The following is a 23,396-nucleotide window of genomic DNA, read 5'->3' on the forward strand; positions in this document are numbered from 1 at the left end:
TTTTCTGTGCACCAAAATTGAAACTTAACGTTTGGTCTCACTCGGCAAAAAGACACTGAAGCTGGTGCAGAAACTAAGTTAATTTACTATTGTACTAAGGAATTTCAAATATAAACAAATTGCGGTTTCATTAGGCTCAGTAGCACTTAAGTAACTTTTGGATTGTTGACAATTCTACAGCTATTGCATGCAGATTAACTAAAGTCATTTAGATACACGGCAGTGTGTCAGCCAAGTTCAGAACAGCTGGAAAAGAAAACAGCGAGATGTATATCTTGCACGAACCATTTCGAGCTAATTTCGACCTCTCCCTCCCCATTACTCAAAAACTATTGGACCTACAAACCTGCAATTTTGTATGTATAATAGAGCTCCCTTGAACACCTAAAATGCGAAATTTCATTAACCTATCTCTTATAATTGCGGAATTATTAAGGTATGAAAAGGGCTATTTTCATCATTCACTGACTGAATTAATTATTAAAAGCCTAGACCACTTATACTTGAAATACTTAATACTTAATAGACTTAGATACTTGAAATCTTGCATCAAGGTAGATCATTAGGCATATACAAAGGAAAAAACGTAAAACTTCAAAAAACTGCATTATTATCGAGGTTCAACCAAAGAATACTCATAAAGAGCATTTGACAACGTCACCAATAGATGGCGTTGTACCGATCGTCGGTTTGCGTACGCTCAGATGCTAATCAACTTTGCCGAAAGTGAACAATAAAAGCCTATTTATAATAGATGAAATGATATCGCTGAGGTAGAGTGAAGGAGCATTTATATTGTTTAAGAATTAAAAATAGCTGTTTAAACTTATTGCTTGCATTTTTACGTCCCTTTAAAAATCTAAAACTTCAAAAAACTACATAATTATCGAGGTTAACCCAAATGATATTCATGCCGAATGTCGACAATTTGATAATTAAGAAACTGCGAATAAAAAGAAACCAATGCAGCGTAAATGCAACATTTCCAATGTTATGGAAAATCTAGAAATTGCAAGTAAAAAGAAACCAGGAAAGCGTAAACGCAGCATTTCCACCGTTATAGAAAATATATAAACTTATAGAAACGTTATAGAAAATAAAATGAAACAGTGCAGCATAAAAGCAAGGAAAAATTAAGATCAGGAATTTGTGTAGACGCTTTTTCATTTAACCCTTTGCGGCACAGTGTGTCCGGTCTGGACACACCTAAAAATTTCCTTCTGTACGCACAGAAAAATTGAATGAAAAAGAATTTATAGGTTACTATAGGTTACTCTGAACCTTCTTTATTTAAAGTAGATGGCAGCTCAGCACAAACCAGTCCATATATTTTAGCCATTTTTAGGACCCTCATTTTTCAAAGAAATCTTCCAGATTTTTTTTAGGGTATAAAAGGAATTGTTTGAAAAGAAATTTCTATGTTATTTTTTTGGCTGTATGCTAATTTCCTTATTCTATATCAGTTTTAAATTTTTACCTTGAAATCTTCCCTAAAATAAATAAAACGGTGGACCCTAGGTGTGCCCAGACCGGGCTCACCGATAATCTAGGACAACTGAGAGTCTGTATTCTTTGTTTCTGCAACTCATCGTTCTGTTCATTAACAACAATGCTCGTTTTAGCACTCTTTTCGAAGCTCTATTCAATCAAAGTACCACATTGGGCACACCCCCAGAATTAAAACGATGAGTGCTATCTTCACAAAATTTTACTTGTGTACTCTTCTAGGCCTAATTAGACTGCCTACTTTTTTTTTTTTTTTTTTTTAAATAAAAACTCTGATTTTAAAAGGTTGCGTGCCGGAAAGGATTAAGTGTCTAAATAAGACCATAACCTTTAATTTAGCTTTTCAAAAATAATGATATCATAGCAACAACATAAATGTGAAAAAGGGGCCAAGTTTCGGTAGTAACGACGTTTGGTTTAGTTTCTATTATAATGTTTATTCTTTTTTTTTAGTCCAAAGAGATTTGAATCCCGAAGGACTATTAGTTTCGTTTTGGCATTTTGCGTCGGACGGATAAATGTCGGTTCACTTTTCAAACTGTTGCCATAAAATGTTAGAGTCCTGCATTATATTTGAAGAAATTAAATAATGAAAATCTGCGTAAATGTATGTATATTTCTCACATTGTCATAAAATAACGGTACATAGAGTCATCGAATTTTGAATAACGTAATCCTCCAACGAATATGAGCATGTGGAAGACCAAATTTAAAATTTGAAATTTGTTTTATGATCGGTTTCCTATTTTTTAAAACTTTGACGAATTTTTGATTAACAAACTCAAGGATTTCAAAGCGAGCAATGGCAACGTTGTGCAGAAAAAACATTTTTATCTCCAGCGCGTGAGTCTCTGTATCGGAAATTCTAAAGATATGCTCCTTTTAAAACTATTTTGCGATATTGCTGTTGCACTGGATCTTATGGTTTAAGTGCGAAGAACATGCTATTTAATAAAGAAAGGTAACACACAAAATGTTAAAAAACGCCCCTTTGGACGTAATTTAAAATCTGAAACATTTCAGATTTTTTTTTCCCAGTTTTGATGTGTGTTGTTGTAGTGTTGTTACTTTTCTCATTTGTTTGACAGTAACATCATAACAAACCCACGAAATTCATCGGGCCAAGGAGCGCAAGATTGGACCTGTCGTCGGCAAACCCGTGAGAACCATACAGGTGACTGTACGACTTCGCTCAGTTCCACCCCCAATTTTGAGGAAGAGTACGCCCCCCCCCCGGAAACACTACCAAAATGACCACCGACCACAGGATTTGACGAATCTCTCGGTGTAATTATTAGGACAGCAGGTAACAGATCTGAAAGTATCCCACCCTCCCCTCTTCCCTTACCACTAATCTCTCGAGAGGACTTTGGACGCGTCGCATATTTAGAATGCCGCATAGGCACTAGACATTTACAAACATGCATGCCTTCTCCGGGATTCAAACTGGGTACCGCAGAAGGCACCCCGACAGGTTGGACGGCTTTGATGTGTGTATTTCTCGTTAGACTGTTAACTCCTTTCATTTGTAATAGTCCCTTAACTCTCTATTTTAACTTAAATATTTCCCCTTTCTGCCTTGAAAATAGTAATTGCTTAGAATAAATCTCTCTGAATTGCATCAATTCAAAATTAATCCATGCCGTCTGATTCTTGTATGACGCTAGTGACGCAGGCATTTACATGAAGACTTTAGCCAATAATGATTTCACTTTGGGATCTGAAATTTTCCGTACTAAATTAGGATTACATGTGAAACAAAATCAATTCGTTTCGACCCTCTCATCTTAGAAATGTCGCATTCTCTCTCTCGCTTCTGTGCTCTTAACTCGATTGTTGCTTGCTGCTACTTCCTCCGTCGAAATAAATTATTTCAAAGATATTGTTTTAGTGTTTAGTGTGTGTGATTATGGCAAAGCCTGGAGGGCTATCTGCCTAAGATGATGCCTAAGATAAGGGAGGGATGCCTTCGTGGAGGACTTTCTAAGGGAAACTGGCTCGTATACACGTTAGACATGGGGAAAACCACGAAAACGCCCATGCAGCCAGCCCGTTCGTGGGATTCGAATCTCGGACCGAACTACCAGTGTTCAAAGATATTGAAAAGACACAATGACCGGCGACCGGCAATCTGCGGGTCAGGTGACAGCCTTTACGGGGATTGGTGTTCTTTGATTTAATTTTAATTTTGAAACTTCTGTAAACTTATTGCCGTTCCGTATATTAATGACTTGCTAGTTGATCGCAAGTGATAATGGACCTGTAGAACACCAACGGCCGACAAATTTACTAAACAGAAGTATCCTTGTGTTTAATTTTATTTTAAAAAATTCTAATTCATGTGCACCACCTCACACTGCTGACCTATATGTGGATTACGTATAAGTAGCTATCAACCTGTAGCTGACTTGTCATCAGCATTCTTGATGGTTACCTGTGATTTAATTTTGTGTGATTAATATATCTAAATGATATAATTTAAATACGTATAATTTACAATACATCCAGTTGATAGCTATTTTGATAAACATTTGCGACATTATTTTTAATAAAAACTGTTTCCATTGTTATATAGATATTTCTAGTGTTATTTTGATTAACATTTGAAGCATTTTCTTTAATAAAAGATATTTCCAGTGCTCCTGATACAGAATATATTTTTTTAAATCTTTGAATGACATACTTTTGCTTCAGAGTTTCTTTTCATTATATAGGTGCAAGTAGGCCATAAACATGCTATTTGCTAATATGTCGTTTTGTTTTCATTTGAAACTTTGATTGAGTAGATGATATTTTAACGCGAAGGGAAAAAAATGTTGTTGAACACTTTTGTTCCCAATTTAGAATTGGTCGCAATGCAGCAACCACATTCGCAAACCGAGTAAAGGCATGCAAATATTACCCTATGAAAATCAATTGCGTTTATCAGTAGAACATGAGAAATAAAAACAAAGAAAATAAAAAAAAATCTGCTTTAACTTTCAAGTAAAAAAATGTTAATACCAATCAGTAGTGATGAGTGGAATTAGTGTTTGGTTTTAATCTCAAATCACAAAAAAAAAAAAAAAAAAAAAAAAAAAATATTGCTTTAATTTCCTTATGTTTAAGATAGAATAACACGCCGAACAAGTATTAGTTTAGAAGTCAAACAATAAAAATCAGCGTTAAATGAATTTTTGAATCACTTTTCATACAGTTCTGGATTCTCGTATTTTAATGCTTAATCTCTCTTTTTTGCATTTGCTGCTAAAGCACTCCTTTATCAGAATTCTCGCAACGAATTCCCGTTTAGATACACAATATGGATATGAAGCAATATGGATATGTCAAGGACAACATACACAGTGTCGGAGAAGAGTAATAAACAAGGAGCAAGCAAGGATAACAAAAATAGGAGGGAAATGGTGAACATCCATCACTCCTAAAAAGCACTCACGTAGTTGTCAGCCACCTCGGCACTTTGCCTGTGAATTCCATCATCCAACACAGAGATCCGAACACCACGGCCGGTTATGCCCGACTTCCACACCGGAAGCACATTGATATCATTTTCCGGCGGCGCCCCGGTCTGGCCCCTGTTGTGCTGAAAGAAAAGGAAATTTCACTTTTCATGAATTAGTCGTGGCGAAAGTGGATCAAGCGTTGTCGCGTTTTATCTTCTGAGGCGGAAGTTGACCTATACTGCAGGAAAACTGAAATGAAATATTCTGATATTCTAAAATAATCTTATTAAAAAAAAATAGAGAAGAAACCAAGGAAGGTCTTAACATATATAAAGTATAATAATTAAATAATTATTGACGTTACTCGGTATCTGATTCTGAAAAATAAAATTTAGCAAAAACTTATGATAATTATGCAGAATGCTTATATAATGAGTAGCATAATCCAAATTTTAGGTACAGAATCTTCTGTTGTTATTTCAAAATTTTTCTAATATGTAGTAGAATTTCTAATTTCCGGACTAACTAAACTGCAGCCAGTCTGGCTACCTGTAGCTCAAATACGTACTGACTCTAATGCAAGACAGATGATTTAATTTTTCTGCTATCTTGTCTTATTAGAAAATAAAATATTTGCATTTTCATAAAACAAACTATAATGTAAACCCATGTAGAATAAGGTAAAAGTTACTTGCATGGGTAGAGAGGAAGTTAACATAAGTTCCAGCCTACTATTTTTAGGAAAGGAACGCTTGTAATATTTAAGCAGTATCTCAATAAACAAAAATCAGTAACGTTATTTACAGTTTATAATTACTTTTCCGATCGTATACTCATTTAAATTAATTTATTAGCTTCTTACGAAATGGATGCAGTATTGTATTATAGCATCAGAGAAATAAGAAACAAAAAATTTTTAACAAATAAATCAAATATTGTATAAAATTATAATTATATAGCTTTTAAAATAAGCATTCCATATAGCATATTCGAAATAAAAAAAATTAATCTGAAAGCTTTCAGAGTTTACATTACGCCCAAAGGGGCGTTTTTTAAACGTTTTCTTTGTTACCTTTATTTATTAAATATCATGTTCTTCGCACTTAAACCATAAAATTCAATTCAACAGCAATAGAATTATAAAATAATCATATCTTTAGAATTTCCAATCCGATCCGAACCCGAGCCCTTTTGTACCGCAATCGGCTTTCCTAGCTACTATACCATCTGGACGGTTGGTGTTCTGTGATAATGATGATAAGACGTAAGAGAAAATACAAATTAACTATATAATAGTTAAATCATTAGAAAGAAATTAAAAATGCTACCTATTATAGCAGACAATAAATATATAATGAACATGAAATAATTAATTAATAATCACAACACCTATAATATGAAAGGTTTTTAATTAAGAATATATTTATTGAAAAATCTCTGCTTTTCATATTAATACACATTTACGGATTTAGCACAAGAAGAAATGATACTTTTCCTCTCTAGGAAAAAAAAATCACTAAATTTTTTATATCACATTCACCACACTACAGTGCTGTGTAAGAAGTAAAATCTCATAGCAACAAAAATACAACGCACGTAATAATCTTTTCGGTGCTGTTACCAAAATGTAAAACAAAGGGTATGAAGGTATATCCTCTAGCCCAAGCAAAATCAAGATGTTCTTAAGCGAAGAGGAAATGATGCCATCGGAAGCCATATCCAATCACAAGGAGGGATTTTCCCCTCTGTGCGTGGTGCGGTACAGAATACTTATATGCGTTCCTCCGAGGAACTCTCCATCAAATTTGGAGGGGGGGTGGACTGAGCTAAATCGCACTGTCACCTGAATGGTGCTCAAGACTGTTGCCAACGGCAGGCGTAATCTAACGCTCATTGCTACGTACGAGGAATTTCGTGGGAGGCACTGAGTCAGCCCAAGCCCACGCATCAAAATTTAGATAATGTATATAATCCTAAGTATAAATAAATTAATGATGTGTTAACTATTAGAAAGCAAGGATTATACAAATTCATAATAGCAATCTCTCTTTGTACTAAATTACTTTAAAAGGCTCATATTAATCTTATCAATATTATTGGTCAGGAATTGTCTGTCCAAGATGCTAAAAGTTTTTGTAAACATTGCGAAGTATGTCAGTTTAATAAGAAAAGTAAACAAAAGAGATTTGGTTTAATGCGAACCTTTTGAATTATTATCTATTGATACTGTTGGTGGTTTAAACTATTATAATTATATTAAAATGTATATTCACTTAATTATTGATCATTCTACTCATTAAATATGAATTTTTTGCTTCTAAAAGTGTAACTACAGATAGTTACATAAATAGTTTAAGACAAATTTTTCAAATTCAAGTACCAAAGAAAATTTTAAGTGATAGAAAGGCTGCTTCTTCCAAATTTAAGCACTTTTTAAGAAATCATAATGTAAAACAATTATTAACTACTAACGGGCCTCAAACTAATGGTAAAGTTGAACGAGTTACTCAAACAAATATAATTAAACTGTAAATTAAATTCTTATCAGGCTAATATTGCATGGACAAAATTGTTACCTCAAGTTACTGAAGAATATAATAATACACCTCATTATGTTGCAAAATTCCCGCAATCTTATTTAATGTATGGAAAATTGCCTTATGGTCCTCTACTTGAAAATCAAGAAGTCTGTCCACCAATCATTTCTTAACATAGTCATAGTATTTAATTATATCATATATATATATATATATATATATATATATGTTATAATTTCCACACATTTGAGAGTATATTTAAGACTAATAAATGTAAATTTTTCTTGCTGAAATTTTAAATTCTGATTTTCAAGGAATATGATTTTATGAAAACATGGTATTATGTCTATAGATGAGATAAAAACAACATATCAGAAATTTTTAAGATATTGAGGAGTTTTGGTTCTCAGAAATAATTTTTAATTGAATGATTTGAAAATTCAGCTTCTACTAATCATTTTATAAAGCCAAATTCGATATTCAAGATCAAGTTTTGCTGGACTAAGTATCAAATCTTATTACATTACATATGAAATTTTAATGTATCTTTAATGAGTTTTATTGCTCTTGCATTGTAATGTTCAAAGATATTCCGATAGTAAAATAAATTTTTTATTGCGGAAATATAGTTTCTGGATTATTCTGAGAGTTCATTATTTAACGCAAATTCATACTCGTATGCACGGAGAAATCGCTATCGGAAGTTCCGCCGTTTCATATTCTACGGCCTAGTGCTCGTGACGTCACAGACCAGTCCGACGGCTTTATATCTAGGAGGCACTGGCTGACTATGTCAGACAAGTGAGTATAAGCAACAAATAGCAAACAACCAGAAGCGGTTTAATAGATTCATGCAAATGACAGAGCCTCCCAATAATTTTTTTAAATACTAAACATATGCTATATTTTAAAATGAACAGCCTAAAAATTTAAATGAAGTGAATCACGTAGTTCTTAAATCTGTTTCTACAAATAGTCCAAATGATTAGTTACTTCTACGGAAACACGTTTCTTTCCAATAACTGCAATAATACCTTCCTTTCAGATTTTTGTAGGGTTATGAAAGAGTGGGGAAGAACGGAAGAATACATTATAGTATTATAGGAAGAGAAGATCCATGTAAATTTCTTCATTAAGAAACGTTGGGCATACAAGGGGCTGAAAAACAGTCAAATGTTGTATATACCCTTCAGAAACATACAAAAGAATGTCATATTCAGTCATTAGAATCAATACGTTATTTCCTACTCACACACACACACAATAAAAATTGTGATTTGCCTTGAAAAGTAAGAAATAACGTGCTTGGATCTCAAAAAAAAAAAAAAAAAAAAAAACTGAACCTTATCGTATGGAGCAGAATAGCATGGGACGTAATGCTTACTGCCGTGATGGCGCTATTGCGTGTGCTCTCTTTCTGTTTGTTAGCACAGCCACAGATTTAGTAGTCTTTTTCTATAAGTCTGTTATTTCTATATGTGGTATTGGGATGAGATTATAAAAGGTTTGTGAATAGTTTTATGCTCATGAATTTGGAGAATTTGAACTTCTTAAAGACTAATTGAGATGCATGTGAGAGATTTAAATTTTCAACAAATAATCAAAACATATGCGATATTTCTGTTGAATCCAAAACAGCTTACTTTGTCATTTTCGTACGCGGTTTGCGTTCCGTTCTTAATCCCGAAAGTTACGAATGCTTGAGTTAATCCATCCTTTCTAATTTTGTAGGCAGTTTCAAACATTTTCACTTAACTTTCTTATACTTTAAGCTTATTAATGGAAATCATTTGCTTTAAATAATAAGATTCTGTCGTTATTTCTAAAAGTAATGCAAAACATGTTTTCAAAAAAATATTAAGAAACACCAACAGATAACTAATTCGATTAGTCTATGTAACCCACCCGGGTGTCCGGACGTCACCTGTCAATAACTAATTGAAAGATATTGCGAAATGCCTTATATGATTGGAAATATCATCTAATTAGTTATCAAATAAGCGTTTCAACCTGTACATATCTGTAGATATTTGAAAAATTTATAAGGTATTTCTCTCGCCTTCTTAGCATGCCTTAAATAATGGCCAGCACACTCTGAGCGTATTCGAGAGGTCCGAGGTTCGAGTCCCGGCGAGGGCATTGCTCATTTCTTCAGTTTCATGATATTAAAAAATTCAAAGTTACTCCACAGTGGCGCCCGAATTAAAAAAGATGTTGGACGATGATTCTCCCCCACCAGGATTTGGCGATTGGCTTCCCTAATCCCCAGTCGCCCTTTAAAAGGGGGAGTATATGAGGTATTTATTCCACCCTCTTAGCATGCCTTCGTGGTTTAATAGCCAACACACTCGGCGCATATTCGAGAGGTCCAAGGTTCGAGTCCCGTCGAGGGCAAGGCTCCTTTTCCGTGGCTCCTGTTTCGAAATAACCTAATGTCTCTACAAATTCTATATTCTTTAAATTACTTTGTAAAAAAACCGTATGAATCCTCCATATGTTTACATACTTTTTTTCTAAAATTTGTATTTTAAATTTATTTTTTAAAATCGATGATAAGGAAGAGAAGTCTGAAAATTAAATTAAGAATTCGTTGCTAATATCATCGAGGTTTTTTTTAATCAAAGTTATTTGAAAGAACGTTCTGACATGTATTTTTTGCATCATAAATATGTTTTCTCCTAGTTTGGATTTCACTTAATAGTCGCCATAGGTAGCCAGTAAATTACTTTGTGTGTTGCTGTTTATAATGTAAATGCAATGAAAATTGGCCAAATTTCATATTAGTAAAGATAAAAAATGATATGAGAGCAAATGGTTTTCTTCATGGAAATAAGTTTCCAATGACAGCTGTCTGTTCATTTGCTGACAGCAACAAGTAGATGGTATGTTTGCTCTTATTTATAATACAGTAAACCCTCTTTAACACGAATCTCAAACGAAAGAAAAATCAAGAAATCGTGTTAAAAAATCCATGTTAAGTGGTGACCCAAATTTTATTTTTGGAATCCTTTTTTGTACACATTAACCATTTATAGTTACGTAAGTACTGCAGCACTTACTACAGCAGATATCGTCGCAGGAACCACTACAATACTAGATTAATTGCAGCTTGAAGAAAGATCTCGCAGATAATTTTTGGTGAAAAATTCCCGTTCACTGTCGCAGACGAGACCGAAAATGCCTGGTAACTTCACGATCAGCTGTACTCACAGCTTCAGAAAAACTAGCAGTAAACGTGGATGATGCAGCAAAAGTTCACAGTGTCCAAAGCATGTAAGCTTTTCTGGCGGATGAGCAGAACAATATTGTCCGTTTCACTTTCTTCTGATGACATTTGTTGCACCTCAGACGTACCTGCTTGTACAACAGATACCACTGCAGCACATAACGTCGTTTGCACTAACGAGCTGCTCGAAACTGACACCGGGGTTCGAGACTATTCCATTTGTCAGGTGAAGTGATAGCGTTGTCACCATCTAACTCGTTAACACGATTAGCGTCTTATGTTACCAAGGTCTATTGAAACAATTCTATATGTGTTGTGATGACATAGATATCCAGGGTTCGGCGATAGCTTTTATTGTATCAAGCACACTCCAAGTTGGCGATTTTGCGACCTTTTCAGCAGCTTCAATTGCAGCTTTTATAAATCGCTTGCGACAAGACCTCTTCATGACTTCAATAAGGCCTTGATCCAAAAGCTTGAAGACGGCTTGTTGCATTTGGGGAAAAAGTGAACCTTGGTTAAAATCAAATCATATATATTATGGTCTGTACAACTGCCCAATGTCATAAAAAAGTGCTTATTCTGAGCCATTATTCAATTACTAAACCGACGAAGCCAAAGAATGTCTAATTTGTTTGCAACCATGTTTGCTTTTGACTGAATTACAGGTTCACTAAAGGTACATAGGAAGCACGCATATGATTTAACCGTTCTAGAAGTAAAGTTTCGACTTTGCTGTACTTGGCACTGTGAAGTCGTTCTCGTAAGCTGGTGCTATTAAGAATTTTTTCACGATTTGTGATTAAGGTAAATTTGACAATTCCATACTTTTCGGTAATTGTACACCGTCTACCTTCTCTGAGACATTAAGCTTTGTTTTCATATCTATATCTGTCTTCTTCCTGTTGGTCATGAATCGTTCTGTTTTACTGATTGTAATTTAACGTTAGTTCTCGCTCCCTGAAAGCTATCAGAATGCCATCTATAGGTTCATCGAACAGTGCCACCAGAACTTTCGGAGAATAAAGACATAATGGCGCTCTCTGAAAATTCATATGTAATTAAACTGCAGTCCAGTATGTCTATGTGAATATTTTATTGTAAATGCAGTTCATTTAAGTTTTAACTAGAATTATTCATATAGTATGCTGTGTCCGAGTTTTAGAAAGAAGAGAAGATAGTAACTCGCCCTAGTGACCATTCGAAGAAGAAGATTAGTAAGTAGTTTTGCCTTATAAGGCTCTTCTCCCGCCTTCTTAGCATGTTTTCGTGGTGTAGTGGTCGGCACATTCGACCCGTATTCGAGAGGTCCATGGTTCGAGGCCCGGCGAGGGCATTGCTCATTTTTCATGTCTCCTGCTTCGAAATAACCTAATGCCTCTACAGTGGCGCCCGAACTAAAATGTGGTGAATGATGATTCTTCACCACCAGGACTTAGCGATTGGATCGCCTAAACGCCAGTCGCCCTTTTTAAAAGGGGGAGTATACAAGGTATTTCTCCCTCTTTCTTAGCATACCCTCGTGGTGTAGTGGCCAGCATGCTGGGCGCGTATTCGAGAGGTCCGTGGTTCGAGTCCCGGCGAGGGCATTGCTCATTTTTCATGTCTCTTGCTTAAATAACTTAATGCCTCTACAGTGGCGCTCGAACTAAAAGAGTGGTGAATGATGATGCTTCACCACAAGAATTTGGCGATTGGGTCCCTTTAAAAGGGGGATTATATATTTCTCCCGCCTTCTTAGCATCTTCCGTAGTGTAGTGGTCAGCACGCTCGGCGCGTATTCGAGAGGTCCGCGGGTCGATTCCCGGCAAGGGCGTTGCTCATTTTTCATCTCTCCTGCTTCCAAAAAATTCCTAATGTCTCTGCAACCTGATTAATTCAAAATAATTCAAGCTTTAACTTTAGTCGTACTAGCGAACTTTTTAAAAATAAAAAGCACATCTGACCAGAGAATTGTATTTGTTGATTGAAGCTCATTATTGACGGGATGATAGTGATTGTTGGGCATTGCTACTCATGCTGGCTGTGTTTTGAAGAATACAGTTTATTCTGTGATGTTTTTGAATTAAACGGGATAGAACATTTTTAAACGCAGCTCTAGCAGAGAAAAACAGAGAAAAATTAGCAAAATTTTGAGAGTTCGTTTTAAATGATAAAATCTAATGACGCAACAGACCAGAAAACAGTTCGTAATTCGTGCTAACCGAAAAAACTTCCTGTAAGATTATAAATATCGCTGCCGCAACCGAAATTTTGTGCATGCTAATTGAATGTTTGTTAAGAGAGCTCGTGTTAAGAAAGGTTTACTGCTTACTCATATCATTATATTAAGACCCATATATAAAAAGAATACATTTAAATAATAAAATTTTAGATCGAGATTTAAGAGTTTAAATGCTAGCAAAATCGATCGTTTACTATTCAGTAAAGTCAAGAAAAAAATTTATTTTTGAAAACTTTGAATGGTTATTTACTGTTTTTCATTCTATTTCGCACAAAATAACAATGTATAATGTATTTCTCCCGCCTTCTTAGCATGCCTTCGTGGTGCTATGGTCAGCACGCTCGGCTCGTTTCGAGAAGTCCGTGGTTCGAGTCCCGGCGAGGACATTGCTCATTTTTCATGTTTCCTGCGTCGAAATAACCTAATGTCTCTCAAACTGCTTCAATGGAAAAAAATAACAATAAAGATATACTGACATAAATATATTTTTCAACATGTGCCATTATCTCAAACTAAGATATGAATAATTTGAAAGTAGTACATTTTTTTTACAAAATAAAACGCAATAGAAAAAGTATTTTTTTACCAAGTACCACTGTTCTTCAAAAAGAGGATCATTGAAGATTAGAGGCTTTCTTCTGAGTGTCTTTAAAAACTTCAAAATGGGACTTTTATCTCTGGCAGTTAAATGTTTTTTATGAATATCATTATGGTAGAAGCGCTTCACTTCCGATCTCTGCACTCGATGCAATGATGTTTGTTGTGCTGCCCATTTCACCTTAAAAATACAAAATTTCGTCATTTTCGAAGTGTATAAGTACCTTTAAGTAATGTAGATAAATAGATTAGAAATTCACACATTATGGCGAGATTGATTTAAGTTTAATTTTTGAGAAAATAGAAATATCTTTTGGCGTATCATCAACAGTAAATGTTAAAATATTTCTCAAAACTCTTTCTTTATATTTTCGCTACTAATCTTGAATAACATAGGCAGATTTTTTAATCACATCTCAAATTACATCCATTGAACATGATCATTTTAAAAATAACGGTCTTTAAATGTCGCAACCACCTTTAGATAGCCTCGAATTGGAGACCTGCAGACTCCAGAAAGAGAATATTTACCTCTTTGAACGGGAGTAGGGAATATGTATCTCGCTTTAGAAAATATTTACCTCTCTGGAAGCCATCTAAATGCATCTGATTCGCACTGAGTCAACTGACCGCAACTGCACTAGCAAGTTAATAATAAGCTGGGCCTCCTCTGGTCTTAATAACGGCTGCCACGACGAAACAGAGATTCAAGAAGTTTGCAATGGCTTGCCAGCTATCGGCTAGAGCTCTCCATCTGTTCTGAGAAACTATTGTTCTACTCACAAGTTAACATCACCAACAAATGAACACGTTTGTTGTCACCGTCAACAACAACATCGTCAAAATTAACCTTTTTTTTATTATTTTAGTTTATGTAATCGTCAAATCGACGTGTTAATGAGCTTTTTTAATTGATGTTTTACTTAACTCCAATTAAAAAAAAAATCTAAGTTTATAATCTGAAACAGCAGTCTCCAACATTTTTCTCTTTCGTGTACACCTTGGTGGGACTTAATTATTTCGGGTATTCCTTGATGAGACGGACAGATTCTTTCTTCCGTGAGACAGCTGTAATTGTAGAGTACCCCTAATTCCTGCTTTAAGATAATACAATCGACTAACTCTCCTTCATTATTCTCGCAGTACATTTATTTTAATGCATTTAATGTTACAATGCATTTATTTTAATACCATAAAACTAATAAATGCACTAAATACATTGCTTTTAAACACATTTCGGATGGTACATTCACAACGGAAATAGTCAAATTATTTATTTTTCTGATTAATGTCAAATTGAAAGTTTCTCAATATTTTAATTTTCATCAACATTTATTATAACACTTTTCTGTCTTCTGACATTACTGATAATTTTTTCGCGTACTGCTGATTATGCGGTCCCGAGCACCAGGTTAAGTGTCGCTGATTTAAAAAGCCAGACGAGGCGAAAAATTCGTCCGGTAGACTTTTAACGACTAATATGCTAAGCTGTACTTTATATAGAATTCCAGGCTAAAGAATTTCCTTTGTAATTATCTGCACGAACTTTGCTTTGTTTCATTTCATTATACAAATTATCTTAGGTGTGTTCTCAATTTTGTGACTAAAAAATCTGATATGTACACCACATGATATCCTTGCACGGAATACTAAATTATACGCATTTTTTCCTGCATTTCATTGAAACTTATTAAATTGAATTAAATCTACTTCGTCAGTAGCGCATAAACTACAATAGAATAAATGCACTCTTTAAAATTCACTATATTTATTTAACAAAGCGACACTCTGGCGTTAGGTTCACTTAACAGAGTTACATCTCATTCATTGTATAACTCAGAATGCACAAAAACTATATCATCTGAAGAATTATCAAATCGTTGCCACATGCTCTATTCAAATACTGTACTAAATCTAAAACGATGTATAAAAGAAATTAAACAAATAAAAAAGCAACAGTTTTTCGCGGACGATTCAGCGCCGATTTTTAATAATTAAAATTATTAAAAACTTTTAAGAAAATTAAAAGAAGTTTAAAATTTTCAATGGTATGCATTAAAATCGTACATTTTAATAAAGAAAAGGAATAGTACATATATAAAAATAAATTAGGATAAGAGAGTTAGTTGACTTATCAAAGGAAATTCACCTTCTTCCAAAAATTCGCAATAATTTGGACATCTTCGCATTTCGTATTCTTCGTATATTTGAATAGATTCTTTTAATCACGAAAAAATAATATATAAATCTTGTATTTAAATGAACAAGTAAGCATTTTCAAATGTAAAGGTAACTCTCCAAAGCGATTAAAAAAGAACATATTTACAAAAAGATTGTTATAAAAACTGATGGGGAATTTAGAAGTTTCAATGCATATAAAACCAATGTAAGAATATTGTACAATTTAAACTATTATATAATTATAGCGTCTTAATTAAATGCATATATAAAATATAATATATACATATATAATTAAAAAGAAGAATTTACGATTTGAAATAAATGTTTTTTTTTTATTTTTTTATTTATTTTTATTTTTATTTTTATTTTTAGAGCTGCTTTAGTATTTTCAGGGCATCGAAGCATTTGCGTTAATTCAAGGAAAATTCTTTAAATTCTTACAGACAGATAGCGTCCTTTAATTATACCTATTAAGCATAATCTACTTCCAGATCGTTGAAAAATGATACAATATATAATAAGGATTTTACTAATTTTACGATCCTAGTTTTCAGGCGGAATTGCCTACGAGATAAAAAATGTTATTTTAATAATATTCGACACATTATTGTAATCTCATGTACTAATACAGTATAGGAAAAGGAAGTACAGTATAGGAAAAGGAAGTATAAATAATTAATCATGTTAAAACCAAATGGAAGTTCAACAACAGATGCAATTTAACAACAGATGCAATTAAAAAAAAAAAAAAAAAAAAAAAAAAAAAGGAGAAAGTGTTCTTACCGATGGATGCCTCACAATTTTCTTCAGAACGTCACGTGCACTTCTACGGCATCGTTTGCAGCTGATGGAGTGACGAAACAGATAATAATCGTCATCTTTAAATACCTAGGAAATTACATGGAACTCTATTTAATTTCAATCTTTTGCAACATGTATACTGAAATACTTATAACGTTTCCATGTTCTTTCTTATTTTTATTTTATATTACGGTAAAACATATATACAATGAAATTTATAAACTGTTATTTTGTTGGAAATATAAATTTCAACAAATCATATCAACTTGGATAAAAGCTATGTATCATTGCTATCTCGCCATGTTTGATAGAACAGCTGAAACTGCGTCGGACCGTGGCTACAATACTTATATTAGGTTTTTGAGATACATCATAATTCTAGCCGAAGCGCACAGAAGCCCTAAATAAAAGGTCTCTGATATTTCGTTTATGTAACTGAACCACAATTTCAGTATAAATTTTCTTTACTCTCGAAAATTTTATTTTAATAATATGTAAGCCTTAAAAATCGTTTCAATTTTTTAATGCGTATCTGTCTTTTCCTGGGAAACAGACCTTTGGATGAAGGATGAGATTTTTTAGGAAACAAAAAGCCCCCCACCCACATTGTCAAAGGCTTATTCTGCAGGAAGTAAAATTATTCTCGTAAATTTATGCGCTTCATAAATTTACGAGAGCTAGTAAATTTTTCATTGCAGAAAATACTAGTACTAATCACCGTGGTCGTGCACATCCACGTGCTAGTTACTTCCCACGGAAAACAAACTTGCCAAATATTTTGAAACAATGTAACCAAATACAGTGGGCAAAAATTACCATTTGTAGACCCGTTATGTTTGTTCTCATTTTACAGATCAGCGCTCGGATTTGAGGGTGGAATTGCCCCTTCACAATTTGCCTGACAGCTAGAATTGTATTGGCAGAGAATCGTGGTCAGAAAGTGTTAGACTTTTATTTCTTTGCTTTTAAATTCCAGTTCAAATTTCCTTCCATATCTCACACTGTACGTAACATTCAGTCTATTTTCAAATAAGGCATTTTAACCGTTTTATCTTTTTTTCATTGGTGTGTTGGAAAATGAATAGTCTTCATTTCTATCATCCTTTAAAACGCTAATGGTATTATATTAACTATATATTAGTTTAATTTCTAAGAAGGCTGGGTGAGCTATTTTTTAATTTCTAAGTGACGTTAAGCTCTAGTCCAGTATAAAACGATGTTATGGTAGTTTATTGTTTAACTATTCGTCATTAATTTAATCGCTATTCATTACATTCTAGTGAAATTTAATTTCCTTTAATGATTAGTCCAAAAGGGCTTTGTTCCTGAGGGACTATTATATTCTTTTTGCGATTTTGCGTCGAATCACTCTGAATGTCCGTTTTTCTTTTCAAACTGTTGCCACCATATTGTTACGAAATGTCCAGGCGCGATAAGATAGCTTCTCCGCAAAGCAGTTTTAGGGTTGCCATAAAATGAAAAAGGAAGACAATGTTGCCACATTGTTTGGCGAGAAATCGCCCATTTGGCGACAAAATTCGCGATACGCCATGGATGGATGGAGAACCTTCTGGAACGAATTCTTACCGGTTTAGACCAGAATGTTCTCGAACACAAGCCAAAAGCTATATAAACCCTGCTGGTACGCGGAGAGTCAGTGTGCGAAAAAGTGTGTCTCATCTAGTTAGCTCGTGCGGAGACGATCGAGTTGACAGCCGGCTAGCGAGTGCCGAGTGGGTCGTCGAGTGCATCGAAAGAATCTCTTAGTGTATCGCGGTTAGTGCATCGTTAGAGAGTGTGTTAAGCTCCGGGAACGACTGAACCGAAGAGTCGGGAGCTGTGCTCCTGTATAGGGATCAGTTGCTTCTAATTTTAGAAATTAAGCCTTGTTGCACATACTAACCTGACAGCTCGAAAACGTTCAGAGTAAGTACTTCGAATTCCTGTATAATTTGAAATAATCGAATAAAAATTTAAATTTGACTGCTATGTTTTCATATAGCAAAACTCAACACCGAATTTTAATACGGAAGGATGTTGTTTCGCCCTCTGAAGGAAATTATGGCTATGTAAAAAAGGAAGTTCTTCCAGATCTGCATATCATGGAAGTTATCGATTATTTTTTTTAATTACAGTAACGTATTGTTAAAATCTATCGAACATGCATGGAATAAGCTGGAAAAAAGAATAACAACATGGCAGTTCTTCGAAAGTTCTGTTAAAAGCAATTCTTACAGATAAAAAAAAAAAAAAAAAAAAAGGAATATTCTTACTCAAAACAAAAAGTGTAATTTCACGTAAAAGTTATGTAACAATGTATTGAATGTCCCTTTATTTTCATGTTTTTATTAAACATAAACTGCTTGTCAAAGTATCCGAATACTTATGCGAGTTCATTCTCATAATTTTTTGACTATTTTATAACGTATTGTTTATCCGTACAAAACTTGATTGCACAAACAAATATTGTAAACAAAATATTTTCCAATAATATTTTGACAGTTTTCAGTCGCTCATAAACATAACACAGAGCACAGCTCCCGAAGAGTCGGGAGCTGTGCTCTGTGTCGTCGAGTGCATCGCGATTTGTAGCGTGGAGAGTTTCGGAGCGTGGAGAGTCGGGAGCGTGGAGAGTCGGGAGCGCGGAGAGTATATTTGTAGCGTGGAGAGTGGGGAGCTGTGTTATTTTTTTTAAATTAAAGTAACGTATTGTTAAAATCTATCGAATATTCATGGAATAAGCTGGAAAAAAGAATAACAACATGACAGTTCTTCGAAAGTTCTTTTAAAAGCAATTCTTCCAGGAAAAAAAAAAAAAAAAAGAAATAGTCTTACTCAAAACAAAAAGTGCAATTTCACGTAAACGTTATGTAACAATGTATTGAATGTCCCTTTATTTTCATGTTATTTTATTTTCTTACTCAAAACAAAAAGTGCAATTTCACGTAAACGTTATGTAACAATGTATTGAATGTCCCTTTATTTTCATGTTTTTATTAAACATAAACTGCTTGTCAAAGTTATCCGAATACTTATGCGAGTTCATTCTCATAATTTTTTGACTATTTTATAACGTATTGTTTATTCGTACAAAACTTGATTGCACAAACAAATATTGTAAACAAAATATTTTCCAATAATATTTTGACAGTTTACAGTCGCTCATAAACTTCTAACAAAACCTTTGCTTTGTCAACGGCAACTTCCGTGCAATAATTTTATTGTCGTGTGAAAGCAGAATGCTGAAAAATCGTGAAAAATGGTTTATTTTATAAAAGTTTCCAGCAGCTCACATTTTTCAGTTTTATTTGTAAATATCAGTTACTAAATATTACAGAAATCACTCTGTTTTTCATGTACACTATTCATCATCTTTTTTAAAACCTGCTTGTTTCCGAAGAAGTTACTCAAAGCGTTTATGATTTAAAAAATAGTCAAAAAAATATGAGAATGAATTCTCATAAGTATTCGGATACTTTGACAAGCAGTTTATGTTTAATAAAAGCAGGAAAATAAAGGGACATTCAGTACATAACTTTTAGGTAAAATTGCACTTTTTGTTTTGAGCAAGAATATTCATTTTTTTTTTTTTTTTCTGTAAGAATTGCTTTTAACAGAACTGTCGAAGAACTGTCATGTTGTTATTCTTTTTTCCAGCTTATTCCATGCATGTTCGATAGATTTTAAGTCCGAAGAATATAAAGAAAGTTTCTACAATTTCAGGACAGTTGTGTAATACATTTAGGACAAGCAAACATTTAGTAATGTAGTATGTTTAGGATAGTGATCCTGATAGAGCTTGAATGCATTTTGCATTCCATGTTTTTTCTCAGATGTATTTAGGTTTTCATTTTGAATATTTATATATTTAAATTATTCCATATTATTTCCGAAAAACACTAAATTTCTTATTTCAAAAGCAATGAAACATCCCCAAATCATTATGCCTGTACCCCGTGCGCAACATAAGGAAATAGGTTTTTCGGATTCACTTCTTAATTCAGATTTTACCATAAATTAATTCGTCTATTGAACCCAAATATATTAAATTTTGACTTTTCTGCAAATGTAACATTGTTCCAATATGATAAAACTCCGTTTAATATAGATTTTGGGAAACCCAGGCTTATTATCTTTGTTTTTACTTCCTTGTACGAAGTAAAAAGGAAGTATTGTAATCGCGAAAAGTTTCAGGCAGCATATTTTAATGAAAATATCCATTTTGACCGCTATCGAATGCAACTTAACGATGTTTTTGCGTGATATCTGTACGTAAGGACAGCATAACAGACTCTTTTCCTTTAAAAAAATTATAAAACTGCTTTAAAATTAATTCTGAAGAGAATTTTTTGTGGCGTCTGTACGAACGTAGTATGTACGTACGTGCGTACGTACGTATCGCGCATAACTCAAAAACGAGTAGCCTCAGAACGTTGAAATTTTGTATATAGGACTACTATAACATGTAGATGTGCACCTCGTATTTTGGTTTCAATCGGCCGCGCCAAATGTATATAAATATATTTATAAATATATATATCCACTCTGTTACCCGGCTCAGTGATCTCAGTTTCTTTACTCTTACATGTTTGTAAATTGTACATTTTTTGCTTTAAAAATGATTGAATTATGTTGTTTTTATCTTCCGGTTAAGGGTTTTATGCCTTTAGTAAATCTGTATGCAATATTTTTAGAATTATCAACAATTTTAAAGTTAAGTGCCTCTAAGCCTATTTTAATAGCGGCCATTGATGTTTACATTTGAAACAGGAGACTAGTGGATTTGTTGCCAATCTAGAGAAACGTAGCTTCGCAACAACAAAGATAACGCATTCATTTATTATTGCCAATTAAATCATGATTGATTCTTTCTGGAATTTTTTCGAGGAAATAAGTGTTTGAGATTTATTTCGTAATTTTTAATATAGATATTTTGAGTTTTTAGGTATTTTTGCCTTCTCGCGAAGTGAGAACTGAATTAATTAAATGAGAAATACTCAATCGTCTGTGAAAACTGTTTCTTTTTTGTTTTGTTTGCTTAATTTCTTTTATACATCATTCTAACTTTATTATAGTATTTGAATAGAACATGTGGCAACGATTAGATAATTCTATTCTTTAAATGATATAAATTTTGTGCATTATGAGTTATAATATGAACGAAATATATAAGTTAAGTGTTATATAATTATTGGATTATATAACAGTTAACTTAGTTTCCGTTATATAATTATTATATAAGTTAACTGTTATATAATTACTTATACTGTTAAGTGAATCTAGCGCCAGAGCGTCGCTATGGTAAACAAATACTAGAGTGAATTTTAAAGAATGCATTTATTTTATTGTGGTTTATGCGCTGTTGGCGAAGTAGATTTAATTCAATCCAATAAGTTTAAATGAAATGCAAGAAAAAATGCGTATAATTTAATATTCCAATACAAGGAAGTCATGTGGTGTACACATCAGATTTTTTTTGTTGACGAAGTAGTACTTTCTTTTTGTTGATCGCCTATTGTAACCAAATGTTGTAATAACCATTCTAATAGTTTTAAGCGCCCTCCAGCGTCGAGAGCTAAAATCGCTGAACACTTGTAGTTCCGGTGTCGGTTCGAATGAGGAAAATCCATCCGAATGAGCTGCCTGCATGGGCGTTTTCGTGGTTTTCCCCATTTGTAACGTGTATACGAGCCAATTTTCCTTAGAAAGTTCTCCACGAAGGCAACCTTCCCTTAGGCCAATAGCCCTATAGTGTTTGCTATAATCAACTAAACCAAACCAAACTATCAGTTTCAAGGTTAACTTATATTGCAAACCTCTGCAAGTTTTACAGCACTAATGTTTGGTGTCTATTTTTATTTTTCGTCAGATAAATCTCCGATTCCTTCATATTAGCTTAGAATTTGATCCAGCCTTCAGTATATGTTGAGCAGTTCCATAAAATTTGTCTCATTTTAATACACCAAAAACATTCAAACGAATCATCAAGGAATTTTTGAATATTTTGAATACTTTTATTGTCTTTAAAATCATGAATATTAAATTCAATATTCCATGTTCCAAAATTGCGATGTTCACATATTTTTCCATAGATATAGATTTGTTAATACTATATTTTGCTAAACAAATAATAATAACTCCCGAATACGGATGATAATTCTCGGAACGCATTTTCATTTAAAATTAAAACTTATAACAGGAATATCATCTTCTAAAACATTTCAACAAAACTTTTGAGTGTTCGGATAATTATGAGAGTTACTCATTGATACTTTGCAAATAAATTGTTATTGCAAAAAATAATTTGATGACATTTATTTTGTAACAAACACATCTTAAAAACGAAAAAGGAAAAAAAGATAATACATCAGGAATATATTTGGAATCTGTGTTTCAATGTTTAGTACAAGATCTATGTAAACAAATTTCAAAAATACAAGTGTCCGAAAACAAATATGAACCAATGCATTTAGCCGAATTTAGGTGGCTTTTCAAAATTTGCTTAATATTTTACCTAAAATATAAGCTGCTAATAATGACACATTTTTTATAACAGGATGTTGAATTCTTCATATTTAGCATTCCCACAGTTTTAAGAGATGCTGAGATTGGATTTTTAAATCAAACAAAATTTTAAAGAAACTAAAAGCCAGACTCGAAGGAATAATTTTCAGTTGTTCAAAGATTAGAAAGTATAAAATAAAATTTCTCACAAAGCTCCTTAATTGTGAATTCTAAATTAAAGACATTGAAAATTAAAAAAATAGCTTTTCTTGTATTTAGACATTAAGAGAACTTCAAGTTTAGTTATGAATAAAATTTATAGTGTAGATATGACGCACATAAGAATAATTATATTCAATTAGCTTAAATTTTGACAG

The 23,396-nt window shown here is 33.2% G+C and overlaps 1 protein-coding gene across 1 annotated transcript in view; it reads right to left on the reverse strand.

Moving 5' to 3' along the window:
• The window catches only part of LOC118181579 (proprotein convertase subtilisin/kexin type 6-like), a 107,746-nt gene that overhangs the window by 61,246 nt on the left and 23,104 nt on the right, over positions 1 to 23,396 (reverse strand). Inside the window, exons 3-5 of the mRNA XM_035350732.2 lie at positions 16,498 to 16,602; positions 13,523 to 13,714; positions 4,943 to 5,089 (exon numbers count right to left, since the gene is read on the reverse strand). Of these exons, the coding sequence (XP_035206623.1) occupies positions 4,943 to 5,089; positions 13,523 to 13,714; positions 16,498 to 16,602 (444 nt within the window). The remainder of the gene's footprint in view (positions 1 to 4,942; positions 5,090 to 13,522; positions 13,715 to 16,497; positions 16,603 to 23,396) is intronic.

This window comes from Stegodyphus dumicola, chromosome 4, assembly GCF_044657685.1.
Source record: "Stegodyphus dumicola isolate Sdum_Otavi_A_Nest chromosome 4, ASM4465768v1".
Taxonomy (NCBI): Eukaryota; Metazoa; Arthropoda; class Arachnida; order Araneae; family Eresidae; genus Stegodyphus; species Stegodyphus dumicola.